Source organism: Suncus etruscus, chromosome 1 (genome assembly GCF_024139225.1).
Source record: "Suncus etruscus isolate mSunEtr1 chromosome 1, mSunEtr1.pri.cur, whole genome shotgun sequence".
Classification (NCBI taxonomy): domain Eukaryota; kingdom Metazoa; phylum Chordata; class Mammalia; order Eulipotyphla; family Soricidae; genus Suncus; species Suncus etruscus.
The window spans coordinates 60,745,070-60,757,316 of record NC_064848.1 but is presented as its reverse complement, the minus strand read 5'-3'; the positions used below and the strand labels follow the sequence as shown (position 1 = coordinate 60,757,316).

Genomic DNA, 12,247 nt, shown 5'->3' with positions numbered 1-12,247 from the left:
TCGAACCGCAGTCCATCCTAGGTTAGCACATGCAAGGCAGACACCCTATCGCCTGTGCCACCGCTCCGGCCCCAAAGCCCCCCCCCCCATCTTAAACATCCCCACTGACAGTTAGCCCAAAATTCCCAGAGAGGTGATAGTCAGACTCCTATCTCTGGAACTAGCCCCTTATGATCTCCTCTTGGTGGGTCTGCAGCTTCCTTAGGTTCTCAGTGCTGAAGCCAAGGAAAGCAGAAGGGGGTCTGGGAGAGGAGGAGTGAGGGCAGGGTCAGATTCCATCCAAGGAGGGGGGCACAGGGGGATCCACAGAATGCAGTGAGGGGATTTCTGAGTAAAGAAAGTCCAGGATATAAATAGGAAGCAGTCACAGCCCACAGTCTCACAAGTTCCACACTTGTCCTCAGTGCACCTCGTCCACTCCAGGACAGGACACGAGCTCCTCTCTCCTAGATCTCTGGCACAAACCAACTCCTACACCCCAGCCTGTCCCTGCAGACCCCTGCAGTCTGTCTGCCTCCCATGGCCTCACCTATGGCTCAACTACTGGTCCTCATCCTGCTGTTTTTCTGGAACACCCCTGGTAAGTGCAGGAGTGATAGAGGGATAGGAAGTAAAAAAAAACTAGATGTCTAATGGGTTGGGGGGGACTAGATGTCTGCTTGGTGCTGCATGCAAGGCACAGGGCTATCTGGAACTGCCTGTGAACTTAGGTTTCCCTTCTGAGTGTAGATGTATTTGGTCTTTTATATGTATGTGTGCTTGGGAAGGCATACCTGAGGATGCTCAGGGCTTATTCCATGCTCTTGCACTGGGGTCACTCATGGTGGATCTCAGGGAAACATATGCTATGCCAAGGATAGAACCTGGGGTCAGCCATGTGCAAGGCCAGTGCCTTACCCACTACATTATCTCTCCAGCCCTTGTGGGTGTTTCTCATCCCTAAGTTGCAATGTGTACATGTCTTGGCATATGCCAGAGTCTGTCTGGCCTTCTCACCAGAAGGTCTCCTTCCTGCTGCTTCAGTTTCCCAGACAGGAGGAAAGAACAGTAAATATGGGTTTAAAGTGGAGAAGAGAGGATACATAAAGGCAGGGCTATTAAGCTAAATACTTAGAAATTCCTAAGGTCTTCACCATCTTCCAGGTACCCCCAGCCCTTACTACCCCACCCCAAACCCAATATTGACCAGTACCAACTTGTGGGGAAGTTGAGAGATCAAGAGGAAGTTGACAGAAGGCATTTATTCAGAACGTGTTTTTTTAATCTAATAACTTAAAAGTACTTCAGGGACTGGAAAGATAGCACTTATGAGGTGCTTCTATATATGTAGCCAATACTAATTCAATTCCTGGCCCACAAGCACCACTGGGGAGATTTCTGAATGCAGAGCCAGAAGTACACCTTCAACACTGCTGGTTGTGCCCATAAAAGAAGTACTTAGGGGCCCGGAAAGATAGCACAGCGGTGTTTGCCTTACAAGCAGCCGATCCAGGATCAAAGGTGGTTGGTTCAAATCCCGGTGTCCCATATGGTCCCCCGTGCCTGCCAGGAGCTATTTCTGAGCAGACAGCCAGGAGTAACCCCTGAGCACCGCCGGGTGTGGCCCAAAAACCAAAAAAAAAAAAAAAAAAAAAAAAAAAAAAGTACTTAGAGAACCTCAATAACCAGCAGTACCTTGGATCATAATGGTACAAACTGTACCCGGAGCCTCTATCCACACTCAAAAAAAGGAGCATCCCCTATAAGGATGGCAGCCTCAACTCCTAGGGTCCCTGTGTCCCAACTCCACCTTTCCTCTCTTCTCCTCTCCTCCCCCCAGCTCTGGCGGGCACCAACGATGCAGAAGACTGCTGCCTGTCAGTGACCCAGCGCCCTATCCCCAAGAATATCGTGAAGGCCTTTCGCTACCTCCTCATGAAAGATGGCTGCATTGTGCCTGCTGTAGTGTGAGTAAATGGGTCTTCCCATTAACCCTGGCTCATATTCTCTCTGATTATCTTTTTCTTGCAAGCACAACCCCTTCATGGAGCCCCCTGGAACAGCTCAACAAAGTTTCAAAAAGAGTCCAGCCTCATCCCAGCATCTCATATGGTCCCCTGTGCCTGCCAGGGACGATTTCTGAGCCTAGAGCCAGGAGTAAGCCCTGAGCATTGCTGGGTGTGACCCCCCCCCAAAAAAAAAAGAGTCCAGCCTCAGCTGCCTGTAAATTGGGTTTCTTGGGACCATCCTCTCTACCCTGTGCCCTCTCACTCCAGGTTCACCACGCTGAGAGGCCATCAGCTCTGTGCACCTCCAGACCAGCCCTGGGTGAAACGCATCATCAAGAGATTGCAGAGGCAAAAACAATAAGGCAAGCCTGAGCCCTAAGCCCTGCTCTGTCTTCTCAGCCTCTTATCTACCTATTACTAGCATCTTTTCCCCATTTCCCCATCAGAACAAGACTTTTATCAGTTAACTCCCTGCATCAGCTCCAGAGAGAACCATGCATGTGCAAGGCATTGAATCGCTGAAACCCTGGGGAGCCAAGGACCAGAGGAAAGCCAGAGCTCAGCTCTGCTGCAACAGAGACTTCAGCTGGGGCAGAGTGTGTTGTGTCAGGGAGCTGCATTCATGCGTGTGTTCTTGCGGCATGCATGTGTGTGCTTAATGGGAGCACAGTACCTCCATGCCCAGACTAAGATGATGCCAATAAATTTCAGCTGTCACCCCTAGATTCTGAGCAGTGTCTGTCTATATCGTCTGTTTGGAAGACTGGCGTCTGACTGGGAGAGGAGACAGGAGGGGACTAGCAGGACACGTACACCCTGCAGCCCTGCAGCGCCATCATCTATTCCCCCACCCACCTCCAGGAGAGATTCTCTAAACCAGTTCCCACTATTCCTCTTCCCCATGGTTCAGTGATACTCAGCCTAACGCTTCTCTGACCACGCTTGACTGTCTCACCCTCCCAGGTGTTCAGTCATCCAGGTGTGTTAGGGATCAGGTGTCCCCAGGGAAAGTTTGTGGGAAACCTGATCTCATGGTTAGGGCTTCCCTCTGCCTCACAGCGAGTGCCTGGAGGAAAGTGTCCATTCACCCATGTTCATCCCTGTCTGGAAAACTCCTTTCTTTTGCTCTCTCCGCTTTCCATCTGAGTCTAGACGACTTTTCATCCAGAAAGATTCCCTGACTTGTGATTGGGTTACAGACCTCTGTCCCTGCCAAGCACCCCCAGCTCCTGACCCACCCCACCCTTCACACCTCAATCAAACTATACAAGATTATACCTACTGATTTTCCAGCCTTCCTGGGTGGAAATCTACTATGGTTTCCACTGTCTCCATAGTGACCAGCCCACTGACAGGCACAAAGTAGCCACTCAGTAAATATTTTCCTGAGAATGTATAACTGAGCCAGAGAGATAGTACAGATTGTGGGGTGTTTGCGTTGGATGCAGTTGATCATGGTTAGATACCCAACATTATATATTATTTCTCAACCTAGCCATGAGTTAACAGTGAACACTACTGGGTGTGATTCAAAATAAAAGAGGATTGGGGAGAGAGAGTGAGTGAGAGTGAGAGAGAGAGAAAGAGAGAGAGAATATTGCATGAAGGGCTTGTAACTCACTGGTAGACCACTTGCCCTGCTCATGTGAGACCCTAACTTTGATTCCTCGTATCACATGAAAAGTAAAAATGTCTGTGTGAGAATGGGCTGAGAGCAAGGGATGAGAATTCATCTGTCTCAAAAGAGAGGGCAGGGACGTGGCTCAGTGGGTAAAACTTCCACCATAGTTATGTGAGGTCCCAGTACCACAAAATAGAAAAATAAGCCATAGATAAGTCTTGAGGAGTCACTTCTCAGGGGTTCTCACCGAGTTCAGGCATGGGAGAAAGGCCTGCTGTGGAAGCATCAGCTGTGGAAGAAAGAAAAGCCATGTGGAGGTACCCATCTTGCCTCCACAGCCTACCTTGTGGGGGCTGGAGTGATAGCACAGTGAGTAGGGAGTTTGTTTTACATGCAGCTGATCCAGGTTAGATCCTTGTCTTCTCATAATTTCCCCCAAGAACTTCCAGGAGTAATTCCTGAGTGCAGGGTCAGGAGTAACCTTTGAACACTGCAAGGTGTGACCCATAAAATAGAAAAAAAATACCACAGACAACCTCAGCCCCAAGGCCCCAGGGACCCTGAGTTGAAGGGACTCACTCAAAAGAGGGAAAATTAAAGCACCAATGGAGCTGGAGTGATAGTATATCAGATAGGGCACTTGCCTTGCATGCTACCTGGTTTCACACCGGCACCCCATATGGTCCCACAAGCACTATCAGAAGTGATTCTTGAGTGCAGAGCCAGTGTGCCCCCTGCACCAAAAAAAAAAAAAAAAAAAGGCGCCATACAGGATAAAATTTCAGTGACTCAAAACACTCCACAGAAGTGAAGTTTGTTTGGTGCCCTGGGGTTCCTAGTGGATCTCCTAACTCATCCATAGGCCTGTCCAGCTAGGAGTAGCTAGTCTGTGTGGTGCCCCAGGTTTGGCGAAGAGAAACCATCATTAGCCCAGATCCTCTTCATGCAGTAGCAAAGCCAGGCAAGGCAGCTGGGGCAGGGAGCACAGGAGAGCCTGGGTCCCTCTTCACTGAGAGACAGTCCCAAGGCTCTCCTTCAGGTGGGGTAGAGTCCCTCAGCTAGCCTAGTTGTGGGTATTATCAGTGACCAGAGTGAAAAGGGGTGAGCTTGCAAGAAACAGAAACAGATGAAGTGGCTGGGAAGGGGGCTGAGCTGCCTGAGAAAAATTACCCATGCATTCATGCATCCAAGCATCCAGCCGGCTTCTCCTCGGCTATTACCTCCTGTCAGGCCCCTCACCCCAGTCTGTCTCCCCAAATCCTTTAGGCCATCAATCAAAGCAGCTGGTCCCAGAGTTCCAGCAGACCCAGCTCCAGACCTCAAGACTCTATGCCTGTATCCTAGCATGCATCCCAGTAGGCTAAAGATGAGCACAGGTGTGAGAGGGGCAAGCATGTGACTGACTTCCTTCTCAATTCCTTGGGGGGGAGGGGGGCGGGAGGGAAGCAAAAACCAGCCTACCCAGCATGATATCACCTTTCCTCTGGGCCCTGGAACATTTACAAAATAAGGAAGTAATGCGAGGAGGCGGCCAGTGTGCTAGGGCAGGTGTTATCAGGACAGAAGTCACTAACATGCCCCTGGGGACCAGTGGAAGTAGTGCTAAACTCAGTGCCTGCCTCCTGCCCTCTATCCTGCTTTACTCCTCACTGTGACATCCTGGGCACTTTCTTCTAGTCACCATGCAAATCCCCCATCTGTTACATAGGGGTGAAGACTTAATTTTATTTACTTTTTGTTTGGGGCCACACGTGGTGGTGCTCAGGGGTTACCCCTAGCTCTGCATTAAGGAACCACTCCTGGTGGGGCTCTAGGGACCATATGGGATGTCAGGGATCAAACTGGGTTGGCCACATGCAAGGCAAACTCCCTACCTGCTGTATTATCTCTCCAGCCCTGAAGACTTCATTTTAAAGAATCTCTTCAATCCGGGCAGAAATAAGATAGGGATAAGACAGTTGACTTGCACATAGCTGACCTGAGTTTGATCTCACAGATCCCTCCAAAAACGAATCTCTTCAGTCAAAGACTGAGCCCAAATCTTTGTGTCTCAGAGTAAAACCTCCCACTCTGAAATACCTGCTTCCTGACACCAGATGAAGCTGACAGCAGAGCTCCCCCGAAAGGAGCAGGCCCAGAGCCCTCCTTCCCAGCTCCCTTCATCTCCTTTGCTCTGCCATCCCCCTGCTAGCTGTGCCCATCTCCTTATCTACCCACCTGCTGAGTGAAGTCTGAGCCCAGCAAACCCATCACTTGTCCTGTCTCACTTCAGTGGTCTCAGTTCGTCACTTCAACCTCTACATACCTGCTCCAGCCTCATACAGGACTCAGTGACATGCCTTCCATCATGACTGAGCCTGAATTTGTCGGCCTGGAGCCTCCCTACCTTCTGGCCAGAAGGCAGATGTCACCTCTGGGCATGGTGGAATGGACTCTTATCTCTGCCACTGAGACACAGCCACCTTGCTTCCTGCCTCAAGGTAGACATCTCCATCTCTTGGCCACAGACTGAAGGCCAGCCACTAGGGAATGAAACCTACCTCCATCCCACTCCACTCCTACCATGCTAACAGTCAGCATCAGCTAAAAGGGACCTGGCATCCCAGCCTCAGGGAGCTCCCAGCCTTTTTTGTCCACCTATGTAGAAAGGATGTCTAGCATCACACAGTGGGACAAAAAGCTCCCTGTCCCTATCCTAGAAGGATAGTCCAGTGGGTAGGGCACTTGCCTTGCATGTGGCCAATCTGGGTTTGATCTCTGGCATCCCATTTGATTCCCCAAGGACCATCAGGAGTAATTCCTGAGTGCAGAGCCAAAGTGACCTGAGTATTGCTGGGTGTGAACCCAAAAAGAAAGAAAGAAAAAAACAAACCAGCAATAATAGCAAAAAAGCTCCCTGTCCAGGAGCCTTGCACCCAGCCAAGCTGAGTTTGATTCTCTGAGCCCAGATCCAGAACTAAGCCCTGAGTACCACTGGGTGTGGCTCAAAAATAAACTACAAATAAAACAGGGATGTCTGTCTCTGTTGGCAGCAGTGTTCTGCAGAGACTCTGGCACAGAACGAACTTCAGAACACTTTTGATTCACAGCCACTGGAAGCAAATGTGGTCCTTTCCCCCAGGGCCTGCCCCCACCCACACACACTACAAGAGCACATCCAGTTCCCAGACATGGCACTGCCTCTGTGCCCAGTTGCATTTCACCAAAGCTGCCAGCGCATATGGTTCTGATCATGTTTTCATCAGATCATGTTGTTGTTGTTGGGTTTTTTTGTTAGCCCCCACTCCATGCCCCCCTTCTTTGCCTCCGGGAAACTCAGAAACAAACCCAAAAAACTTTCAAAAATAGCAGTCTTATGAAGAAGCAGAATTCTCACATGAAGAGAACCTCCAAGAGCCCCCTCTTTGGGATATATAGACTCTGCTCCAATGAGAGAAACTAGGCGGCCCTCAGGCTGTCCCCACAAGATAGGGCTCTGTATTCTAGCCAATTGCTTATGGCACTCGGACAGGAACTTTCTCATTGAAGGAAACTGAGGGGTAGAGATGTACCATCTTCCTAGACAGACAGCTGGTAAGGTAAAATGGCTGAGTAGGGTCCTTCTTGAGTAGTTCCATATTCTTAGCTGCTAACTGTACCTCCTCTCTGAGCTACTCATCTCCTAAGTAAAAATGAGGTGCTATTCTGCAGAGCCAGGTCTAAGGAAGTGGTCATTGGGGAGAAGGAATGTTATTAATTTGGGGTGCTGACCACATGTCAGGCTCCAAACTGACTGCTTTCTGTGTTTTGTATCTTCTTTTTTAACTTTCGTTTTTAATTTTTTTTTTTTTTTTGGTTTGGGGCCACATCCTGTGGCACTCAGGAGTAACTCCTGGCTCTGCATTCAGAAATTACTCCTGGCAGGTTCAGGGGACTATATGGGATGCTGGGGATGCAAACGCCCTACCCACTGTGCTATCACTCTTGCCCCTATAAAATTATTTTTTTTGTTATAGTTTGGGAAGTTAAATAGTATTAAATGTTATGGTCCCAATATACAAAGTTATATAAAAAGTTACTATAATGCATCATCACCAGAGTGCTCACTGTCCTCCACCACCATCTCTGTATCTTCTTTCCTCCTGCCTTCCCCAAGCTATCTTTCCTTTAAACAGCCATGTGAGACAAAATCACAAGTCCTGTTCTGTAGAAGGAGGCATAGAACTCAAGGCCAGATGGCCAGTCACACCATAGAGGAGCTTTTATGTATGGGGTTAACAGAGGCATTTTCATGCCTTTTATGGTATAGGATGGAACTGGGATAGGAAGTGGAGAGTGTACAAAGAAAAGGAGACAAAGCTGGCTAGAGTATTGCTGTCACCTAAAGACCTCCTTCCAGGAAGCCCAAGAATTCTCCATTCTGACAGTCTAGGGGATAAGATGCTTGCTTACATGCGACCTGGGTTCAATCCCCAGCACCCAATATGGTCCCTTTTACCCTGCTAAGAGTAATCCCTGAGCACAGAGCCAAAAGTAAGCCCTGAGCACTGCATGATGTGGCCCCAAACAAACAAACAAACAAACAAAAAAGAAACAGAAAAATCCATTCAAACCAGACCTTCATGCTGTTTTGAAAATACCTAATTTTCAGGCCAGAGAGATAGTATAATAGGTAGGGCACTTGTCTTACATGTGCTGGTCCAGATTTGGTTCCTGGTACTCCCTATGGCCCCCCAAAACTTCCAGGAGTAATCCCTGAGCACAGAGTCAGAAGTTATCCCTGAGCATTATGAGATGTGATCCCAAAAAAAGAAAAATATATATTCTATTTTTCAAGTTAGAAAGGTTCAGCACATTTTCATTTGATAAGTTAGTGGCTTGGTTTATAAGTTATAAATATTTGTATGCATGGCTAACATTGACACTACTCCCCCAAATTATTTAGAAAGAAGTCACCTGTCAGGTTTTACCTCTCATAGCTACAGCAGCCCCTGAAAAGTGAACAAGACTTTCACCACATTCCTACCACCATAAAAATAAATTCCCTAGAGTGTGGCCAGGCGGCTCGGACTGAGCAGGCTTCCTTGCCAGTGGATTGAATAGATAACACTGCCAGTCTCTTATCTTTTGTTCATCATGGCTTCTTCTGATATCCAGGTGAAAGAATTGAAGAAACGTGCCTCTGGCCAGGCTTTTGAGCTGATTCTTTTTTTGTGTTTTTTTTGTTTTTGTTTTTGTTTTTGTTTTTGTTTTTGGGTCACACCCGGCAGTGCTCAGGGGTTACTCCTGGCTCTACACTCAGAAATCACTCCTGGCAGGCTCGGGGAACCATATGGGATGCCGGGATTTGAACCACCGACCTGTTGCATGCAAGACAAACACCTTACCTCCATGCTGTCTCTCCGGCCCCTTGAGCTGATTCTTAGCCCTCGTTCAAAAGAATCTGTCCCTGAATTCCCCCTTTCTCCCCCAAAGAAGAAGGATCTTTCTCTGGAGGAAATTCAGAAGAAATTAGAAGCTGCAGAAGAAAGACGCAAGTCCCACGAAGCTGAAGTCTTAAAGCAGCTTGCTGAGAAACGAGAGCATGAGAAAGAAGTGCTTCAGAAAGCGATAGAAGAGAACAACAACTTTAGTAAAATGGCTGAAGAGAAACTGACCCATAAAATGGAAGCCAACAAAGAAAACCGAGAGGCACAGATGGCTGCCAAACTGGAACGTTTGCGAGAGAAGGACAAGCATGTTGAAGAAGTAAGGAAGAATAAAGAATCCAAAGATCCTGCTGATGAGACAGAAGCTGACTAATTTGTTCTAAAAACTGTCTTTTCTCCCCCTCCCCTTCCTAAATATCCAAAGACTGTACTGGCCAGTGTCATTTTATTTTTGCCCTCCTGATAAATATTCTGGAAGCTGATGTAGGACTGTATAGGTAGATCAGACTGTATGATGTTGTTTTAGGGGATAAGGGGAGAAACAAAAAGTGTTTTACTCTTTTTCTAAAGAGTTGAAGTCTTTCTAATGTAGCTATTTTTCTTGTTGCATCTTTTCTACTTCAGTACACTTGGTGTACTGAGTTAATAGCTAGTACTGTATTGGCTCTGTGAAAACATGTTTGTGAAAGAGTATGTAGTGGCTTCTTTCAAATTGTTAGATGCTGAATATGTTCACTTTTAAATCCCAATTACGTCCCAATTTTACCAGATGCTACTGTACTTGAATGGTTAATAAAGCTGCACAGTGCTGTTAAAAAAATAAATAAATAAATTCCCTAATGCCACTGCTCTGGATCATGGCTAGATTCCCTCATAATCCTTCCTTGCCAATATTCCATGGAGAGAAACACTGATTAACCAACTCTGCAACATATTCCCTAGCTACAAGGGGGATTAGAAAAATTATGTGAGCTTTAGAATTCTTTTTTTTTTTTTTTTTGGTTTTTGGGCCACACCCTGTGACGCTCAGGGGTTACTCCTGGCTATGCGCTCAGAAGTTGCTCCTGGCTTCTTGGGGGACCATATGGGACGCCGGGGGATCGAACCGCGGTCCGTGCGCAGGCAAGGCAGGCACCTTAGCTCCAGCGCCACCGCCCGGCCCCGAGCTTTAGAATTCTACTATGGAAAGCAAGCTCCATGAGTGAGTAAAGCCTACAAAATCAATTCCTCATACATAAGTTTGTGCGTGAAAGACAACAAGATAAATATTTTTGTTTATTTTTTGGTTTTGTCACTGGGCCACACCCAGTGATGCTCAGGAGTTACTCCTGGCTATTTGTTGAGAAATTGCTCCTGGCTTGGGGAACCATATGGGACGCCGAGGGATCAAACTGCAGTCCGTCCTAGGTCAGCTGCATGTAAGGCAAACGTCCTACCTCTGTGCCACCACTCCAGCCTCCAAGATAAATATTTCTATTGCATTCAATGTTCTACTTTTCAAATGTTCCTTAAAAATGTAAGGGTGAGGGGCCGGAGAGATAGCATGGAGGTAAGGCGTTTGCCTTTCATGCAGGAGGTCATCAGTTCGAATCCCGGCGCCCCATATGGTCCCCTGTGCCTGCCAGGAGCAATTTCTGAGCCTGGAGCCAGGAATAACCCCTGAGCACTGCCAGGTGTGACCCAAAAAACCAAAGAAAAAAAAAAATGTAAGGGTGAGGGGCCGGAGAGATAGCATGGAGGTAGGGCATTTGCCTTGCATACAGAAGGTCCATGGTTCGAATTCCGGCATCCCCTATGGTCTCCTGAGCCTGCCTGGGGCGATTCCTGAGCTTAGAGCCAGGAGTAACCCAAACGCTGCTGGGTCTGACCCAAAAACAAAACAAAGAAACAAACAAACAAAAACGTAAGGGTGGAGAAGCCAGAGGATAGTACAGTAGGTAAGGTGCTTCTCTTGCACACATCTGGCCAAAGTTTGATCCCGGGTAACCCATATGGGCCCCCAAATCTCATCAGGAATGAACCCTGAGCACAAAACCAGGAGTAAACCTTGAATACCACTGAGAACCACTGGTTCCTCCTAAATAAATAAACAAGTATTTAAGAGTATTAGTTAATACATTATTGTTTTTGCTTATATGATAAAAAAAAATATGTACCCCTCACCAAAGTGAAAGTATTTACTTACAGTCTTAGCAATTACTATGTCTATCTTATTTGGATTGCCATAATAAAATATCATAACTAAGGGGTTTAAAATGCTGACATTCAGGGGCCAAAGCAATAGTACAGAGGGTAAGATACCTGCCTTGTACGTGGCCAACCACACTTGAATCCCAATAACCCCATATGGTCCCCAAGCACCATCAGAAGTTATCACTAAGCACAGAGACAGGGGTAAACCCTGCATATGCCAAGTGTGACCCAAAAGCAAACAAACAAACAAATAAATAAATAAATAAATAAATAGACCACAGACCTTGATTATCTCAGTTTTGGATGTTAGAAGTTAAAGATCACGGTGCCAGTCTGCTCAGTTCTGATAAAAACTCTTCCTAGCTTCCCCAGGGCCAACTTCCACTATAACCACATATGGCAGAGAAAGATATCTCCTTTCTCTTCTAGATTGTAGTACTAACAGATTAGGATCTTATCCTGATGGTCTGTCTCATTAACTCTAAATTGCTCCCTAAAGACTTTATCTCCAAATTCAGCCATACAAAGGTTAGGATTTTAACATATGAATTCTGAAGGGTCACAATTCAGTCTATAGCAAAATCCAATTCTGAGCCCAAGACTTTGAATGGCATCTATTCTGCTAGTTTAATTGTCATCCAATCCCAACTCACCTAATTGGTCAGGATAAACTAAGACATGCTGTATTAACAGATGACACCAATTCATAATAGCTTAACATGACAAAATTCTACCCCTATAAGCTCAATAGTTCTATCTAGGCAGGTCTGTTCAGCACACTGTATCTCATGTTCACTTCCAAATGTCATGACCTTTTGGCATATTCCTTCAACTAACACAAGTTTTCATGGTCCCTTCAGACCAGAGACAGCACAGGAAATCCTACTTCTATCTACAAAGGACACAGCCACTTCTGTACATATATTACTGATCAAGTTGCTTCTCATAGCCTATGTCAAGCACACATATGACTACGATGAGAAGGAAAACAGAAACTTGGTTTATAGGAGAAATTACTCTCCGTTTCTTCTCCCTAT

The 12,247-nt window shown here is 46.8% G+C and overlaps 2 protein-coding genes across 2 annotated transcripts; both read left to right on the top strand.

Moving 5' to 3' along the window:
• Positions 1-519: 519 nt before the first annotated feature.
• On the top strand, positions 520-2,349 carry CCL19 (C-C motif chemokine ligand 19). Its single transcript, XM_049771107.1, has 3 exons — positions 520-580; positions 1,820-1,946; positions 2,256-2,349. Exons 1-3 carry the CDS (start codon positions 520-522, stop codon positions 2,347-2,349), a joined length of 282 nt encoding a protein of 93 aa, XP_049627064.1.
• A 6,295-nt stretch (positions 2,350-8,644) lies between these two features.
• On the top strand, positions 8,645-9,849 carry LOC126010065 (stathmin-like). Its single transcript, XM_049774267.1, has 2 exons — positions 8,645-8,801; positions 9,015-9,849. The coding sequence occupies exons 1-2, from the start codon at positions 8,725-8,727 to the stop codon at positions 9,388-9,390; spliced, it is 453 nt and encodes a 150-aa protein (XP_049630224.1). The 5' UTR covers positions 8,645-8,724; the 3' UTR covers positions 9,391-9,849.
• The last annotated feature ends 2,398 nt before the right edge of the window (positions 9,850-12,247 follow it).